We start from the raw sequence: 20490 nt of genomic DNA, 5'->3' as shown, positions 1-20490 counted from the left end.
TACAAGACATCTGGGATCATAGGCAATGAGCCTTAACCCATAAGTATACACACGTGCGCATAAGAGGCGTTACATAATTACATTTAAAAGGGGTATGCATTTTTTATTAAAAATTTGCAGATCTGAGGCGGCAGTTAGCCTAGCGGTTGAGAGTGTTGGCACAGTAATCAACAATTTGCTGGTTCCAATTCCAGAGTAGACTGGGTGAAAAATCTATCGATGTGCCCTTGAGCAATGCGCCTAATTACGCCTGTAAGTCGCTCTAGATAAGAGTGTCTGCTAAATTACGTGTAATGTAGGTGTAGATAAGTTTTGTTTTTTTCGGTCTTGCCCGGTGTCTAAACATTACGTAACTTCAGAAGAATTAATATGAGTGTCAGTACTAAGCTATATATTAGAAGGATTTATATCTAAGAATGCACTCTGAGTCTAAGCATTTCCAGATACCTTCAATGCAATTGATGAGAGGATCTGTGGACCAGATGGGAGGAGAAGAAAGAGAAAGAATATGGTACCATACCATCCACTGGCGTATATGTTGAACATTTTGACAGGCTTAGACCACATTGGAATGTATTTGCTAACTGTTGGCTACGTGCCTGAATGATATGCATAGGAGTCGTATTTTTTTTTAAATATGGTAAAGTGATTACATTTTTTGCTGAGACTAAGCATTCATTTTTTGCTGTTGTACTATAGCATATAAGAAAGTATTTTTCCTCTAAAATTGCTCTCAGCGGTGCTCTGCTATTATAACAGCTACACTGTGATGCATAATAGCGATTCCTACAGAGCATCTTCAGAATGATAATACTACAAATCAACTAATTAATGGAATATGATTCAGCACGTCTCCACCGATTGAATGTGTTAAGTTCCCTCTGCTAACTTGTAAAGTTTATATAAAATAATTGTGAGAGGTATAGGCCTATCACCGTCCTCATAGAGTTTGGCTGCGAACGTTTATAGGGGGTATCTGTTAAAGTTGTTCATGGGTGTATGGGAGAATATTATGTGAGATATACACTCTTAAAGTAACCTTATAGAATAACGTCTGATTTTAACAGAGCCGCTAAAGTAGAGAGCGGCAATGAGCATCAGTCTTTTCTTAAAACAAGCTTGTAAAAGACGGACATCACAGCTTTATTTGACATCTAATTCAAACATAATTTGCTCGAAAAAACGATGCACCTTCTCCTTCAAAGGAAAATAAATAGTTTTCATAAGAAATAGTATTTTAAAACCTTTGCCAGCTAATAAAAATATTAAACGAGACTAGGGACTGTTACATATATTTGTATAGTAGAGGAGAAAGTAGGTTTGGAATCGACTGGGTTCCAGAGAAGAAAAACAAGATTATACATATTTAATAAAACATTTATAGTATTTTTTTAAAGCACATAAACCCCGTAATACAGTTAATGTTTTGTTTTGTCTGAGGTGGACCAAGTGGGTGGTACCCTTGTGTAGCATAATTTAGTCCTTAGATCACATGACTTTAGGTTTACCAATCAGGTGCACCCCCAGGTTTAACTACGTTAAATGTCAGATTGCAATAAACTAGAAGCTGTTGGTCGGGCCCGCGGAAATGGGCGAGCATAATCTTCTTAATCCCGGGTTTGTGGGACCTTTGGTAAACATCCACACTGGAGACACTTTTTACTTTCCGAATTTCCGAGCCTCGGGGGGACAACTGGCGGGGCTACCATCTCTCCCCTACCCGAGAAGGGACAATGTTTGCTCCCTCCCGTGGAACCCATCCGAGCCCTGCAATGGATATTCTCAATCATATTTTAGCAGCCCCGTGTCTATTAACCCTTCTTTCAACCGGTCGTGTGAAATTACTCGACCGGAGGAGAGTAAATGTTATTATAGCAATGGCAGCGTGAGCAGCAGAGAGAGCTGTTCAGGTGGTGGCGGGAGCAGCCTAAAGCGAGAGGATAAAGCGAGGGACACATCATCATTCATAACATCTGATCACGGGATGCACTCTGGCATGGGCAGCAATAACATTGGTGCATTTTCTAAGTATAATTATGGGACCGAGCAACTCGCTCAAGACCCGCCGTCCTGCCAATCTCTGGAATCCGATTCCAGCTCCTCGCTTCTCAACGAGGGCAGCAAAACTTCCTCCAGCGACCCTCAGACCCTTCTGTCACCAGGAAACCACACCGCCCACTCGGGCAACATAGCTGCATGCGGAGGTGGGTCCCATCCTCATTCATCCAAACACTGTTATTTGATATTATAAATCCCCAAAATGCTCGTTTATTATCAAAGGAATTGTGTAGTTCAGCATAGCCAGAGGTTTGTTGTTGGCTCTAGCGATGTGTTATCATGATGCTCATGTTTTGTTTTTTTGCCTGTAGGCGACTTCACTTGCGTGGCAGACAAACGCCGCTAGGGGTTTCCTTAAAATGTTCCGTCATGCTTCAAGCGTTTGTCTTCAACCAGGAGACTTTAGGCTGCAGACCATTTTAGTCCACGGTCTTGGCTCTTACTGCCACTGCATGCGTCTCAGGGTCAGAGACAAATCATTACGAATAAGCTTATCGATGTGAATGTATCAGTTTGGTTTATCTGTATCATTTAGCTTGTTATAACATGTATATTATGCAAATATTAGGCAGAACAAATGAGTGCAGTGATTTGAAGAAGTGAGGCGCTGTGGATGACTGCATCAAATAGAGAGGGGTTTCGTTTTAATGACTCGTTAACATAATTCATATCTGTCGCTGTGTACTTTAAAGGGAGGGGGTGTTGGGGTTTTGCAAGGAAATACTTCATTATCGCGTTAACTGCATCAGCTTTAACTGCATCAGTAAAACTTCATGTGACACAAACTACTGTAAATTAGTGGTCCCTTTGTCTTTATGTATAAACTCCGAAGAAGGAAACAGAATCTCAGCTGCAGCTTCTGAACAAACATTCCCCATGTCATCAAATAAGATTCAGACTTAGAAAGGTCTAGATAGATTAGACCACAACAAGTAAAGTGTAACACAACACATGTTTATGTGCGCAGCACAGGAAGTCACATTGAAATGAGAATAGTCTTGGAGGTGACTGTGAGCTTAATTTGTAGTCCTAACTGGTGTGACTTATCCATATCTTGTATGCCCCCTCCAGGTGCCCCGTGGTACCCGATGCACACCCGGACCCGAAAGAAACGCAAACCCTACTCCAAGCTCCAACTGGCCGAACTGGAGGGCGAGTTCATACTGAATGAGTTCATCACCAGACAGCGGCGGAGGGAGCTGTCTAACCGCCTCAACCTCAGCGATCAACAGGTTAAAATCTGGTTCCAGAACCGGCGTATGAAGAAGAAGAGACTGATGATGAGGGAGCAAGCTATGGGCTTCTTTTAGATTTAGTAGAGACGTGGCACCATAAGGATAATCGATTGACAGGCAGTGTTTCTCCTGTCTGCAATTGCTATAAATGCATGCATGCACTCACCTAGCCTACTCTCGCTCCATCTCCATCAGAAGGTGCAAAATGTTCAGGAAAATATTTTAGGTGTAGGCCCTAAGGAAAGCGACCAAGTGATACTGCTGCGATAACTTAGAATATTGGCCGAGTTATGCAGGATAGTACTACCATAGGCCTACAGACGTTAATCAACTGTGAGATTATATTATTGCGTCCCAAAGGACGGAATTAGTGCATGATGTCCATGACTGATGTCATTTCCTAAACCCTTGAAAATGAACCATTTATTTTGATAAATGATTTGAAAACTAAATTAACAAAATGAAAAGCAATATAATAAACACGAGGCCAGAGTTTGCGATAAACCTATCAGGCCAATTCTTCACCAGTGTTCCTGAATCAATGTAGATTGGTTAAGACGAACGACATTGGTTGAGACGAACACAATGCCCTTATCTGCTTTCTCTAGTTCCCTGCCATGTGTTTCGGCACGTTCACGGTCACGAGCAAGGAGTCAGACTCCAAGCCGCAAATCAGAGGATCTTAAACCTCCAAGCCAACCTCTCTATGGCTGCAGCGCTTTGAAATATTATTTGCCATGAATTCGTTCATGTGCTGACAACTTTCTCAAGATATTTGATATTGCCCCCCCAAACAGCCTCTGAATAACTTTGGGGGTTGGATCAGAACAGATGAGGTTGTTGTTTAAACACGGGTTCGTGCTGGCTGCTATCGAAGATCATAGTTCTCGTAGACGTGCTGACAATTATGCTTCAATTATTCTTCCACCATAGAGTTGTTGGAGATCCTTATTGCAATAACAAGCAGAGATATATGTCTTCTTCGTAAATGCACATCCCATAGATAGACTCTCAATAAGCTTTTTGTACTTGATATAGGCCCAGGAATAACGGTTACCGCTGGAAAAGTGCACATTTGAAATGGGCATCATTGGAAGTAGAACTTGACTGAAAAATAGGCTCAGTGGAAAGACATATCATATTATAAACATATATGACATACAAAATCTAAACGCTGGTGTGTGAACCTTTAACATCTGGGCAGCACAATGTATTATAGTGTTGAATGTATATGGATTAAACCCCAGCAGTGAAAGACACAGTAAAGCATGTTAGTGATTATGTGAAAAATAAACAAATGGATGATACATAATGATTGCTCGGTACCTTATGACTTTTAAAGTAGAAACAACTGAAAGATTGAAAGACATATCGTCGCATTTTAAAAATCTTTATGATGTATGCATATTATAATTATAATGATTATAATACATTGGTCGGAGGTACTGACTATCATTTGTAGGCTACTGTATTTGGTATTCGTTATGTACTATATGGTGTCTCTTTTTACCTTATAACGTGTAGCAAATTGGAAAAGTATGGAAATAATATGATATTTGGGGATATCCTATCTCAATATAATAGTGTTTTATGTTAATGTTCCAATAATCAATCTCGCATTTCCATTATTTGCGGTTGTAAATGGTTATATGAAATGAAGATTTGAAGATGAAATGAAGATTTCATACAGCCATGACATGGTTATAAAAAATTGTATGATATGATACTATTTACATGATATTTCAGGATACCCTTTCTCCGTCTGATAGTGTTATATTATTGTTCCTTATTTTTTTGTACAATATTGCGTTCCCTTATTTGCTCTTGTGAGGGTTGCTTAAAACGTTGTGTTGTATAAAAGTTTTAAAAATGACATGAATGTATCTATGTATGAATAAGGTTTCTAATAAACAGAATCTTAAATAAAAAAAAGTTATACCACTGTCATTTTACTGTGGTTTCAAGTACTTTATTATGTGATAATGGCACAACAAATGAGTCGCATTCTAGCATTACACACGGTTATTGCGTTGGATTCTTGTTTGGATATACACGACATATATCTAAGATCAGCTATAGCTTTATTTTGTTTCCGTTTTTCTTCCAAAACAAACATTTTGAAGATCTGTAATAAATGCTACTCGGAGTGTGGCAACACATATACTGTAAGTTGAGTAGCTTCCTCATCTAAATATTATAAACACATCTTGCAGTTCAAAGGCCAGGTAGTCAATGTCGCTGGAATGCAATAAAACAGTGACTTGAACAGACAATAGCAGTAATAGGACTACATTCCAGTTATAATATCCTGAACCTCATAGTTGGCTGGATATTCTGATTATATTTATCCTACATGCTGTTTCAATGAACTTTTACTGTGGTCCGTAGTTGAAGTGATGTGTACAAGAACCCCAGCTCTCTCATTTGGAATGGTAAAACAATATGATGCACTGGTTATGTGGTAATGACAGGTAAACAGAAAATATGGAGTTTGCGTTGCACATATCAGCCAAATAACTCTCAAACATAATTATCATTGAAAAAAATATATATTGGGAATTAAGGGTTTGTCACAATAAAGTGGGGGCTTGTGTTTTTTTCTGAATTGAGATCAGTTGTTGGCATTTCAGTGAACTGTGTGGATGGCCGGATCCGGCGACCGACTCCTGGCACCAGTCAAGTGGTCTGAATTAGTCCCTGTATATCAAAAAATACTTACGCCTACATCATACGCTGCTGCCACTTGTGCGTTTTTCCTATAGTTTACTAGCCTACCATACCGTGTTGAATATAGCTTACTAGCCTACCATACCGTGTTGAATATAGTTTACTAGCCTACCATACCGTGTTGAATATAGCTTACTAGCCTACCATACCGTGTTGAATATAGTTTACTAGCCTATAGTTTACATACCGTGTTGAATATAGTTTACCAGCCTACCATACCGTGTTGAATATAGCTTACTAGCCTACCATACCGTGTTGAATATAGTTTACTAGCCTACCATACCGTGTTGAATATAGTTTACTAGCCTACCATACCGTGTTGAATATAGTTTACTAGCCTACCATACCGTGTTGAATATAGTTTACTAGCCTACCATACCGTGTTGAATATAGTTTACTAGCCTACCATAGTTTAATATAGTTTACTAGCCTACCATACCGTGTTGAATATAGCTTACTAGCCTACCATACCGTGTTGAATATAGTTTACTAGCCTACCATAGTGTTGAATATAGCCTACCATACCGTGTACCTTACTAGCCTACCATACCGTATAGTTTACTAGAATATAATATAGTTTACTAGCCTACCATACCGTGTTGAATATAGTTTACTAGCCTACCATACCGTGTTGAATATAGCTTACTAGCCTACCATACCGTGTTGAATATAGTTTACTAGCCTACCATACCGTGTTGAATATAGTTTACTAGCCTACCATACCGTGTTGAATATAGTTTACTAGCCTACCATACCGTGTTGAATATAGTTTACTAGCCTACCATACCGTGTTGAATATAGTTTACTAGCCATACCGTGTTGAATATAGTTTACTAGCCTACCATACCGTGTTGAATATAGTTTAGTTTACCGTGTTGAATATAGTTTACTAGCCTACCATACCGTGTTGAATATAGTTTACTAGCCTACCATACCGTGTTGAATATAGTTTACTAGCCTACCATACCGTGTTGAATATAGTTTACTAGCCTACCATAATATAGTTTACTAGTCCCATGTTGAATATAGTTTACTATCCTACCATGCCGTGTTGAATATGAATACCATACCGTTTAATATAGTTTAGCCTACCATACCGTGTTGAATATAGTTTACTAGCCTACCATACCGTGTTGAATATAGTTTACTAGCCTACCATACCGTGTTGAATATAGTTTACTAGCCTACCATACCGTGTTGAATATAGTTTACTAGCCTACCATACCGTGTTGAATATAGTTTACTAGCCTACCATACCGTGTTGCATATAGTTTACTAGCCTACCATACCGTGTTGAATATAGTTTACTAGCCTACCATACCGTGTTGCATATAGTTTACTAGCCTACCATACCGTGTTGAATATAGTTTACTAGCCTTCTATACAGTATTGAACTATATCTTTCTATCCTACTATAAACTGGCTGACTATACTGTGTTGAACTTAGTATATCTCAACAATATCTTCAAAATATACATGAGTTTATTGAGAATTTAGAAGGCTGCAAATTTTGATCCATCATCACATTGCGAACATTGAGGTGATACGTTGCCACAGTTACTTATTCCGTCCTTTCAGCTTCCTTCATTTCTTCTGCAATATTATTATTGTGATTTTGCCATTTTAACTAACCTGTGTTCACAGTTTCTACAGTCAGGATATTGAGAGGTGCATTGTGTCATCAACTCAATGCACCTCTCAAGAGATGTATTAGACCATAATGCTTTTACCATACGCTAGTTTCTAGCAGCAGCCTATGGATTTGCTTATAGATAAAGTCAACAAATGAGAAAAGAGAGAGAACGTGTTTTGGGTACAAGCCTACTATACACAACTAGCAATCATCTGAATAATAAGTATTTAGTGGTGCATAATAATGTTTCATCGAGAAAAATTGAAGTTCAGCTGTATTCTACCTGAGACATTGTGGAGAATGCATGGTGGAAAATGTGTGAATTTTACGCACAAGGCAAAACAATATTGTGGTCCTGATTTTAGGTTGCACATAATAGTCTATAATAGTCTAACATGTTAGATTATACCGTACTTATTAATAGAAGTGAATGCATGCAAATTTGAACTCTGAAAACTGGTATTTGAAGATGAAAATATTCGGGTTACATTCTGTGTGTGTCTTCATTGGAGTGGTTTTACGCAGAGATTACACAGAGAATATTCTCGCAGCTTCAATGTCGAATGCCTTTGATGTGTTAAATTAGAGAGTATATTGTACTACGAATATTAGTCCAGTACCTCATACTATTTTTTTTAAATCATAATAATATAAGTATTTTGTATGTTATGCAATATATAGCCTACATATTGTCTGGATATGGGCTATATTTCAAAAAGTATTTGCACCTTAGAAAATGAGTGCATATAAGCAATCAATCACAGGTTATCATTTTCTCCCTGTGTTTTTTTTCCCACTTCGAAAACACATATTCGACTTGGAACAGTTATAGTAAATTGCATAATGCTACTTCTAGTGTTACGTGCTTTTACGCATCGGTCATTGTATCCAGCAATGAAAAAGAGGCACATTTGACTCAAATGTAGCCTTCAAAATATGATGGTAATGTCAGTGAAGAACCAATCTCTGAGACGATGTTCTTCGTTCTTGTGTAGAATGCAGATATGAGGTTATATGTGGTATGCATGCACACCGATCGTACTTTTGACTTTGAGACTGGCTAAATCTGTTTATGGTGCCTTGTCTCCCTTAGCGCCCCGTCACAGAGGTCAGTAAAGCGGTACATGCATGCCTTTCACAGAGAACTTCACAGATAGCCACGTGGCCTAGCAGGCACCCCAGCACCATCACATTACCTCTCTCTCTCTCTCTCTCTCTCTCTCTCTCTCTCTCTCTCTTTCTCTCTCTTTCTCTCTCTCTCGCTCTCTCTCTCAAGTCAATTTCAATTAAATAGAATTTGAGGGCTTTTTTGGCATGGGACACATATGTTTACATTGCCGAAACAAGATAAATATGTGTATGGTAATTTTGCAGGAAGTTAGGAAGTGGGCAGTCTGCACAGAGCCTGTATGTGGTCTGCACAGAGCCTGCACAGAGCCTGTCTTCTCTTGAGAGCCAGGTCTGCCTTCGGCGCCCTTTCTTTCTCGCTCGCTTTCTCTCACTTCTTTCTCTGTCTTCTTTCTCTCTCGCTCTATCACTCTCTCTCTCTCTCTCTTGCTCTCTCCTCTCTCTATCACTCTCTTTCTCTCTTGCTCTCTCCTCTCTCTATCACTCTCTCTCATACCGTTTATGACACCGAGCATGTTAGAGAGAGAGGAAAAGTAGTGTGCAACGATATTCACTTGCGTGTGTGTGTGTGTGTGTGTGTGTGTGTGTGTGTGTGTGTGTGTGTGTGTTGAATAAAATCAGAGAGCATCGTCCAGCATTATCTTTATAATTAGCCTAATAATAATGACATAATAATAATTATAGCATAATAATACCAATAATAATTATAGAATAACAATAGTGGCATTAATATAAATACTTGTAACGAAATAACAATTTAGAGGAGGATCTTTGTACCAGAGTGTCCCCCAGTCGTTTTTACAAGCATTTATTGGATACCTTTCATTCTTATTTAAATCCTGTGGTCCAGACAAACCTAACGCTGTGACGAACTAAACGTGAACTGTGTATTTGTTAGCGGATTAATTTTGTCAGCTTAAGTATCATGGTTTTGCCAATCAAAACTGGATTTTGATCTTCCAAAGCTCCTCAGCTTGTGTTTGTTATTTGTTTAACATTATGGCTGCGTGCACAATCTATTTCGGGGCCTATCCAAGGTTGTGGGGAGTGTTTTCTATAGGTTATCCTCACCCCCACTCCTTTAACTGATACGTGTGGGCGGGAACAGTGCACAAACTGAAGGTCAAGTTAGTACCTTATATGGATCCCTAGTGTACCAACACACTGACTGACTGACTGACTGACTGACTGACTGACTGACTGACTGACTGACCAACACACTGACCAACACACTGACTGACTGACTGACTGACTGACTGGGTGCAATAGAAATATGTGAATTGTCTCCGACTGGGAGCAAAACAAAAACAAACGTCTCACTAGTTTCCATTTTTGTATTTTGTTTAACTTGCCGTTGGTAAAATGCATTGAACACCATGTGTGGGCGGGAACAGTGCTTACTTTGAGCTGAGCTGTAAGCCTAATAGCTGTGCAACGGGAAAATTGACTCTGATTGAGTTCTGACTGGTAAATACAGACGATGCGTTGACTTATATTTGAAACGTTGTGGTATTGAAATAGTAGGAATAATTTACCAAATTATCCTAAAAATAAAGAAATTCTCCAGCTACGCCACTTTAGTCCTTCAAGCTTATAGCATATATCGAGTAACGCATGTGCGTTATTCAGTGCTCAGTGTCAGTTGTTTCCTAGAATAAAGCAGGACTTGGATGATGATGTACAGACATGCTAGGCTCACTGACCAACACAGCCGCGGCCTCGTTCAATTCAATCGTTTGTCTTGCCTAATTGTACCGCAACATTTAGGCCTTTGAAAGGTATCTTTGCCATTGTATATAATATCTCACTGCATGGAAAATTACGTGTTGACTTTTTTTTTAGCTTTATTTAACTACACGAATCAGTTAAGAACACATTCTTATTTGCAACGACGGCTCACAGAGGGTTCAGTGCCTTGTTCAGGGTCAGCTAGGGGATTCGATCATGCAACCTTTCGGTTTACTGGCCCAACGCTCTAACTACTAGGCTACCTGCCGCCCCGACTTCAAAGGTGAACTAACAAACGCAGACAGGGGAACCCACAAAGCAATTAGGTAGGGATCCATCTTTATTGACACACACAATAACAGGGGTATGCTTTGCTAACTCATCAATTGAAACAATAGTAACAAATATCGCAGCAAATAAACAACAAAAAGTAGTAGGGCTACGTAAAATGTAATTATAGCAATAACTGAATTTGGGTAAGCAGGCTACATTTACTACATGAAATAGTTACATTTGGATTCGTTTTAGTATAGATTAGACCTGCAGAAATGAACCTATTTACTCGTTTTCCTCTGATGTATTCCATTTCACACTAAAATGTAACTTCATATAGACACGTTTATTTGGTGAACTGTGACGCACCTGTGCAAGATATTTATCTTTACGATTTATGTAATAAGATATTCTTATTTTCGCAATGGAAGCATACTTGTAGTTGATAATATAACCTACACAAAAAGTCAAAATATGTATTTTAGTGTGATTTGTGTATTTAGAACTTTATGTATTTAGAACATACCCAGACTCATATGCAAACACATTGTGGTAAGGAAAGTTGTTTTTTTATGTAGGTGCAACATAATAGAGGGAGGTTTAATAACTGTTTAAAAAAAGTGAAGTTATTCAGGCCTGCAATTATTGATAATTTTTTGTGTGCCTTTTTATTCATGTTCATAAGTAGGCCAAACACGAGCTGGTTTTGTTTTTAGGATGCCCACTACACTTTGCCGCCATGCAATAAAAAGGATTTGACCAGTCAATAATATTTACCATAGCCTATGATAATAAACTCCTCAGAGGAGCAGACGTTTGTTTCTACTTCAACACATCACTGGATACATATGGATGAAGATAAACATCAAATAAATTGCCAATATGTGTGAAATAATTTGACACTTTCACAGAATTGATGACAACATTTCATTGATCATTATTGTAAAAAAAAACTATTGTAAAACACACCAAATTATTGTCCGCAAAATAATACAAAGCTATTTAAATGTCCAAACACTGGAGTTCCTTTAACTTGAATGTATATCTTTGTGATGAGAGGACTAATCAACGGCCTATAATGGTTTGTCAACCTTTGTGCTCCTATAGTCCACAAATAGACTCTGGAGAGCCCTTTTACCGCGTTTATATCATCTGATCTTGTAACCTACTGGTTCCCGGTACAAATGCGTTCAAGCTAGGTGCATTCACTGAGACCTCAGTAAAAATAAGGGCCTTTCTTGTTGTGCTTGAAACTCTTCGCAGCTCATAGAACCACGTTTAACAGACCGACGTACATCCAATTAAATGTATCTAGGCCATGGGGGGACAGTAACATGATTACTCACGCTCCCCACATTTAGCCCTGGTTCAGACCGCTTTAATATGAGGCGCGCCGGGCCGGCCGTGCGCCTCTCAACAGGATAACTGTGCTTTCCTTCCATTTTGGTGCCTGGTGGTGACGAAACAAGGTCTGTGTCTGGAGCACAGAAGCAAAAATGTGGATGATTAAGTTATTTACAGCATTGTCTGTTCCCCAAAAGCGAAGGAAAAGGAATAGTCCATAATACGTTTAGGCTATGAACCAGACCACACAATAGACATGCTATCGATCATAGGCTATAAACAGAATAGCCTACGACTTGTGTGTACACATTCAACTTATTCCCATGTACTTTTTTACTGTTCATTTTTGTCCAGATAGTTATGTGTGTTGTAAAAAACATGTAGGCTACCATTGTAATAATGGTGCGAGGTATAAATACATTGCCTATATTCCTGACGTAGTCGTAAAAGCTTGTGCTCACGAACAGTGATGTTTAACCAGAGAATGGCACATATTTACAACACCTCCTTCTTTCAGGAAATTCTCAGGACTCCAAATGCCATGTGTGGCTACTAAGTTGAAGCCTCTGCCTGTATTTTCGTACATTGTATGATCATACTCGCTGCGTGTGGTAGACATATTCGTCAGGGACTTAAGTTAGTCAAAAACATTAGTGAAGGAAACCCTTCCCACTGGGCATACACTGGTTGAATCAACGTTGTTTCCACGTCATTTCATTGAAATGACCCTGACTCAACATGAAATAGAATTTGAAATAACGTCTGTGCCCAGTGGGTTCTTATTTCGAGAAATGGCGCACCAGTCATCCACTTCCAGGGTCCTACTGCGGGTGGAATATTACAGACTAAAATCCATTACTTTAACTTAAATCCAAGAAGAATAAACACATGGTAAATCGTATCCCCCGGATGATGGCCTTAGAGCTTCAGCCCCGTAAGTCATTCATCGTTTTAGGTATTCGAAGGAGGATTACCCACGGTGTTCATTTTCCTTACTACCCAAGTGTTGTGGGCATGCCATTTATGTAATACCACAGACAATGTGTTGGCATCTCTGTTTGAAATTGTACACGACTGGTATATAGGTATATCCCTGTTTCAGCGATTAGGCCTTTCAGTTAAGGCATAGCTTGATTATCCTTCTCAAAATCATTGTGCATATTAATTAGAGCGCATGCAGAAAACGCTGTTGTTAGTGATTTCTGAGCTGGAGAATATCTGACAGTGTTATGGACATGAAGGCTATTACATGAAGGTCACTATGCACTTTGTTTGTTGTTGTCTTGCTATCGACGATAATGAATTCCACAAAGGACCTAATAATGAATTATTCTGCGTGGAGGCTTCGTTTACAGTAAAGCTTTGGATAATTAGCGCCGTTTAGAACTCTTTATTGAAATGACTCAACAGCACAACGACAGTACATTTTCTGCAACCTGTCAATATGAATGGTTTATTATTATGTTTTCGAATAGTTTACTTTTTGGAATGTATGAAGTTCCCAATTAAACGTATTATATCCGTTCTTGAGGCGCGCTTCTCCTAAATAATGCAAAGCGCCTTGAGCAAAAAGCGCTATTATAATCCAATCATGATTTGTGATATTCATTATCCAAGATATAGAATTCCTTGCAAAATATGAATACTAGGCCTTCCTAAAACTGGATGGTAGCTTTAGGCCTATGCATTTGAGAGTCGAGCTATCGCTTCTTTGTGTGCGTTTATGGATTGTCTAAACCTGAATAATTAAATAGGCCTATATAATGCAATATACTTCTGTCAGGGCCTGAATTATATCCATATGGTTTATGGTCATGCGTCATGATATTCCAATGGTTTCCCAATATGGTATGCAAAGTCTTTGAATGTCATTATAGGATCCAAACTTTCACCATGTTCTATTAGGCTACAATATTAGACGCTACAAGCCTGAACGAGAGGGAATTGACTCACTGCGCTCTAGGCTATATATAGCCAGACTAACTAATGGTAGCTAAGTAACATTTGTCCAACATAAGCTATAAATGCTTTCAACTTCTTTTACCCGTCCCTTGTGGTGTGACGTGGAATTGTTCATTTTGTGTTTTCATTTAGACAGTATGACTGCATGGTTAGACTACTTCATATGTGCAGGGTAGAACTTATTAGTGTTCAAAAATGTTTAACTCCTTACTCTCCCTCTCACTGTATTGTGTTCTATAGAACAAAGGGATTTAGCTTTTTCTTACAGCCATTCGGCGTTTTATGGTTAGGCACGTAGAAGATTTTAGTGGTCAAATTCAAGTGCTGTGTCTAGGCAGCTGTCTGCTTTCTTTGTACTTGGATGCAGGCATCGTGTACTTCAACCTTTTATCTTCTGAAAGGGGTCTGTAAACAAACATATTTCAATGCTACTGCCACATACCTCTCCAAAATACATAGTTCTAGTTATTATAGTATTATTTATTTCTGATGGTTTAAATGGAACAGCAGACGTAACGTGGGTTTTTCTTCCTATAATGTGCTTTAAGGCGACTGCCAAAACGCGCCTACATGATTACACACTCTCACAATCTTAAACATTTAAATTATTGAAACAATAGAGTTTGGGCTATGCAATTATATAATTTGCATAAAGATTACCCTTCAGAAAACATATTTTGGAACAGAGGAAGTTAATGATATTTATCATAATCAATACAATGATCATAGTTTTACTTTGTATTGATGATTGGCCAGTATGGTTCACGTGATTCAACAACAGTGAAAGTTTCCCACATAAGAGAAATCGCACACGGAGGTATTATTGAATAAATGCAATTACATGATTTAAATACCACACATCCCTGTACTTGATCACATGGCCCAGCCACGTTTGTGATGGGGATTCCAGACGTCATGTATATTTTGAAGGTAATAACCAATGTATGTTCTGTCTGGGAGCACAATTAAAACGAATCAATAACGAGATTTGTTTTCTCTCCGGAAAACAATGCATATTTAATCGGGCATCTATGTACAGTAGTTACACGATGTAGCCCTAAAGATATACATACAGTAAAGTATTCCTTACTTCTCAACAGCTGTCAGAGTGAAAGTATTCCATGACAAATCGATTCATGTGTTGCCCAGTGAGACTGTGGGGCCTAAGCAGAAATATGTCCTCAAGCCTAATTCAAAACAAAAGAAATGGTCTCCTTTAGACTTTTAGCTTAAATATAGCTAGGTCACCTCTCGAGTAGACTATCATTTTCTAAAACACTGTTAATTTCTGCAATTCAAAGTTAAGATTATTTTATATTTTACACTCCGCGGTTGGTGGATTACAGCTGTTTTGACAGCCGTCGTCGACCAAGGTTAAATTTCACTTGTGCTCTTCTCTCCACCACGTTCAGCCTGGAACCTTGGTCTTGAGTTCCTCGGCTATTCTCCTCCAGCTCTAACATGATCCAAGAGAAAGGAAAATAATGAAGAAAATGAGTGATTTTGTCGAACTAAAGCACCCTAAACAGTATGTTGTGTATCGTTGTTTTATTCCCGTTTAGTTCACATATTTTGAGACAACACCAAAGATATAGGCTTCCATCAAGGCCATGTCTTGATAAAATAAAATAAAATACCATCCGGAGAAAAACTAAATCCTTCAATCACGTGAATGTAGCCAAATGCGTATTGAGTTTTAATGTTTTTTTTTCCTTATAGGGAAATGTTAGTCTGTTAGTGGCTGTCAAAAATGTAAATATAGGCTATAAAAGTGGTTTAGATGAAAAATACCCCACATTTCAAAACTGCAATATCTTAAGCAAGACAACATCTATATCAATCAAAAACAGTCACAATCATTGCCTTGATGAGGAGCAGTTTCAGAGAGGTTAGTCATAGATTCACGATAGATATTTACCTATAAATAAAGCCTGCTATGCTATGTGTGAAAACACACTTTTCAAAACAGGGGCGCTTCGAGTGTGGTGTTGGAATCTTGGTCTCATTGTAAAGCATGGATTTGTTTTAACTTCACAGTAATCTCGGTACACTTTGTTGGTAGCGTTTAGTCATACATTACAATGTGTGAGAGTAAATTCTGCTGTCTACCAGTAGGCTATATGCTATTGTACAATATACAACATGTAGTATACTATGCTATGGTAATAGTAGTAATAATCATAATAGTCATAATAATAGTAAGGTCTTACCTGTAGAATTCAAAATCAAATTTAGTCTGCTATATCACATGCTAAACTATGTTACCCTAGCCCACTCTCATACATAAATAGCCTCATATTCAAGCTTATCTTTATAATTGCCATAACCTAAGCCAACAAACAGGATTATGTTACTGGTTTTCTTAGTGCTCCTGTGGTGTTTAAATTAATCGTTTGAACCTCCTAGATCTTACCTAAGTGAACTACTACACATCCAAGTGTTCCAAATTGATATATGACAATATCTACTTTCGATCACGTGTCTTTGGCGACTTAGACGGATTGCGCGTCATCTTTTGCCTTCCTAAATTTCCCCCTTCTGCAGTTCGAATCCAAAACATCTATCTATAGTACGGAGTACGGGGGAAAGATGTTTAACTCGGTGAATCTGGGAAACTTCTGCTCCCAGACGCACAAAGACCGGACATCCGAGTTTGGGGACAGAACGGGCTGCGCCTCAAACATCTATCTCCCGAACTGCACCTACTACGTCCCCGAATTTTCCGCCGTCTCTACGTTTCTTCCACAGGCCTCGTCGCGGCAGATAACCTACCCATATTCCTCAAATCTGCCTCACGTGCAGCCGGTACGGGAAGTTTCCTATGGATTGGACCCTTCTAGTAAATGGCACCATAGAAGCAATTATGCATCATGCTACTCTGGAGAGGATCTGGTGCACAGGGACTGTCTTCCGTCATCCACCATGACAGAAATGCTTATGAAAACGAACGAGAGTGTGTACAGTCATCACCACCACCACCACCACCACCCCAGCTCCAACCATTCCTCCACAGGGTTCTACCCCGGAGTGGGGAAAAACAACGTCCTCCCTCAAGGTTTCGACCGCTTTTTTGAGACCGCATACTGCGGAGCGGACAATCAGTCAGCAGAGAATTGTTTACATAAGAGCGAAGCTAGTAAACTGGAAACAGAGTCCCAGCAGCCAGCGGCTCTACTGGGCGCCCCAGACCAGGACAAGGACCCAGAGGATGAGGAGGAACATACACATTCGGGCTCGTGTACTTCTTCAGCCACAAAGGACGGCAGTGCCAGCAAGAACAGCCAGTCGAGTAGGTACCGAAGCTATAAATGGGGAAAGGTTAAGGGACTAGCCGAGTGTTTTGTCGGTCAGATTTTATGTGGAGTTTTATAAGCATTCAAAGGATTTTATTGTAACCTACAAAGCTCTTTCTTACAACGAGAATACATTTTACGATGGGAAAGTGCTTTGAAAAAAAGCATGTTATACACAGACGCTTCTATCTTAGAGTCCGTGAAATTTTAAGAGCGCGCTATTGTGACAAATGCTAACTTTGATCATGAACTTGCGTTGGGCATTTTAAGGGATTTTCTCCTTGGTCTGTCGTGAGTAAAAACCAATTGGGCAGAACATTGCTTTTGGTATCTTGTTAATTTTCTTTTAGCAGCTTGCATGCAAACTAACCCTACTAAAAGATGTTGGGAGATTATTAGCCTTGTGCACTTGGAGGCAAACTAGTATTCTTAATTCAGCTATTGACCATATGACAGGCTCCATAAGTATCCATCTAGGATATTTATATGTATCTGGAGACAAAATGAATCAGTCGTAGAGACTCGGTTATGTGTTTGTGTCCATATCTGGACCATGCTTGTGTCCGCAATTCAAGCTCTGTACCGCAGTATGAACAGTGTTGGGGAGTAGTGAACTACATGTAGGCTAGTTCAACTAGTCATTTCATTCAAATTTGCTGTAGCTTGGTCGTTGAAATAAATTCAAATCTTGGTACTGTTTTCAGTAGTTTATTACTGTTTTTACCATGTAGCGGTGTAGCTCAAATAAAGGATGGGTAAAGTAGGCAGGAATTTCCTTTCTTTTTCTGCATCAGACCACCTGCCGGATTTTCCCTTGAAACATCGTTTTGGGGTTAAATAAACTAAATGACACATTATGTCCAAGGTGACCTGTTCTTGTCATTTGTAGTCAGATTAAGGTATGATACTTTTTCATGAAGTAGTTTGCATGAAGTGAACTACTTTTTCAAAGTTACTCCAGTTAAGGTTGTATGTTTCTTAAGGGTATTTTTAGTGTATCTTAAATTATTCCAGTGTGAAGTAATTGATAGCTTGTTAAACTATATTTTCAAAGTAGCTTCCCCAACTCTGAGTATGAAAACACATTCTGTCCAAATGTAGTCTATATAGCTACATTTGTGTTAGCATCCAAGCTACATCTATGTGTATTGCATTTAGTTATGAATGGGTATGTGTAAATTGTGGTCAGTATGAACTGAGAACCTCTTTCCATTCGGTTAGCCCTGAGATATCTATGTCTGAATTTGCAGTGATTTATATACACACACACACACACACACACACACACACACACACATTGGCGTCTGTTTGTGAAGCCTAATGTTGCACAATCAGAGCATTACTGTAGAGATGTTTTATGTCGTTGTACTTAGTCTTTTTCATGAGATTTTGACCACAACTGTGATGTATTGCCATTTTGAGAGCCATTTTAGCTTTACAAGAGGATTAATATCTCATATATATATAACAACATTTCAAACAACCATGAAGGAGTGTGAATTCCATGGGAATGCCCCGCAACCTGCAGCCGTATACATTTTGTTATTGTATATTTGTAATAAATAAACACATACTTAGAGGCTGTAAATTGATATTCTTTGCACTTTGAGTGCGTGGGATAATTTAATAGTCTTTATGGATGATTGTTTTGATATATTACGTGTTGGATGTTGACAGAATTGGTACCATTAAATGAATGCTTCTAGAAATACCTGAATAGTGTATTCGCAGAAAGAGCCTACGTACTTTATGTTGATGTTAATACGTGTTAGCTAGGCTACTTTAACTTCATGTGAATATCCGTTCGTGAATGACAAACTATTCCTTGAAACTTTCGTTGATCATGTCCTTCCTGTTTGATTACCCCAGGTACTCCTCGCACGAGGAAGAAGAGATGTCCATACTCCAAATTTCAGATTCGAGAATTGGAGCGGGAGTTCTTCTTTAACGTTTACATCAATAAAGAGAAACGGCTGCAGCTTTCCCGGATGCTGAACCTCACCGACCGACAGGTTAAAATCTGGTTTCAGAATCGAAGAATGAAAGAAAAGAAATTAAGCAGAGATCGTTTGCAATATTTTTCTGGAAACCCTCTATTGTGAGCATGTGAGGAGTGTTAAAGCATAGGCCTAATGATTATAGTCAAAGGTCAATGACACTCTTTTCTCAGTGAATTCTTATCACCAGTAATAAACAAAGTTCAAGTTACAACAAAGAGCCCAGATCAGCAGCCACGTTGAGCAACTAAATATTATGTTGAGGTTATTTCTATTTCCAACATATGGGGTTTCTCTATGTATGCGTAATAAGCCGCCATTTTCCTGTAGCCTTCGTGCACAGAATAATTTCTATTTCAGATATAGGCCTACAGGTGATATAATAATCATTGCTATGCCGTAGTTCATATGAATTTCCATGTATTTACCACGAATTTTAATTCTGTGTATTTACTTGTGCATTTCACAAGTATATTATTTGTTGAATATTAAATGTTACAACACAATTTGGAAGCAATGATAGGCCTGTATTGGATATTTAAAAATGTCTCTTCCCCCTGGTCGTTGTATAGGTATATGTATTGCCTATGTGTAGCCTACCATGAAACCACGATTCTCTTTTCGACTAGACTATTGAAGACAAAATAGTATTTACAGGCTTCATTTTTGCCATTGAGAACTGTGACGTGTACAATTTGTATTGATGGTTTCCCTTGTACAGACTATACAACTATGTGCATTCGTGATTGTAAATATGATTTCATTTTTAATTTCTCACCCCCTTTCGGTGCTGCTATTTTCTTTACACCGCCCAAACAAGCGGTGTACTTTAAAAGCTTTAATGTTAACGCTCCTTTAAATTATTTGCTTTATGCTCGGTGTTGGCTATGGAAGATGAGGAGGAAAATATGGAGCTGTGCCTGTGTATCATTATTATATAGATACCTATGAAATAAACAGACATATAGACAACAAACAGACTCTGGTGGATTTTGTCATAGATTTTATTATTGACCATGTCTATCTGCTGGTCATTTTCAAAGGAAGTGATTAAGAGTGGTAGCCAATGGTTGAAAAGTATTGCCAAAACATCTGACTGCATTTGTGTCTTA

At 38.7% G+C, this 20490-nt stretch overlaps 1 protein-coding gene and 1 pseudogene across 1 annotated transcript; both read left to right on the top strand.

The window, feature by feature from the left end:
* Positions 1 to 1587: 1587 nt before the first annotated feature.
* Positions 1588 to 4078, top strand: LOC115132861 (homeobox protein Hox-C12a-like). Its single transcript, XM_029665600.2, has 2 exons — positions 1588 to 2204; positions 3130 to 4078. The coding sequence occupies exons 1-2, from the start codon at positions 1589 to 1591 to the stop codon at positions 3366 to 3368; spliced, it is 855 nt and encodes a 284-aa protein (XP_029521460.1). The 5' UTR covers position 1588; the 3' UTR covers positions 3369 to 4078.
* A 12464-nt stretch (positions 4079 to 16542) lies between these two features.
* On the top strand, positions 16543 to 20330 carry LOC115132480 (homeobox protein Hox-C11a-like; annotated as a pseudogene).
* The last annotated feature ends 160 nt before the right edge of the window (positions 20331 to 20490 follow it).

The sequence above is a fragment of the Oncorhynchus nerka genome, linkage group LG7 (assembly GCF_034236695.1).
Source record: "Oncorhynchus nerka isolate Pitt River linkage group LG7, Oner_Uvic_2.0, whole genome shotgun sequence".
NCBI classification, from domain to species: Eukaryota; Metazoa; Chordata; class Actinopteri; order Salmoniformes; family Salmonidae; genus Oncorhynchus; species Oncorhynchus nerka.
The sequence above is the reverse complement of the archived record's forward strand: the minus strand, read 5'-3'. Positions and strand labels throughout refer to the sequence as shown.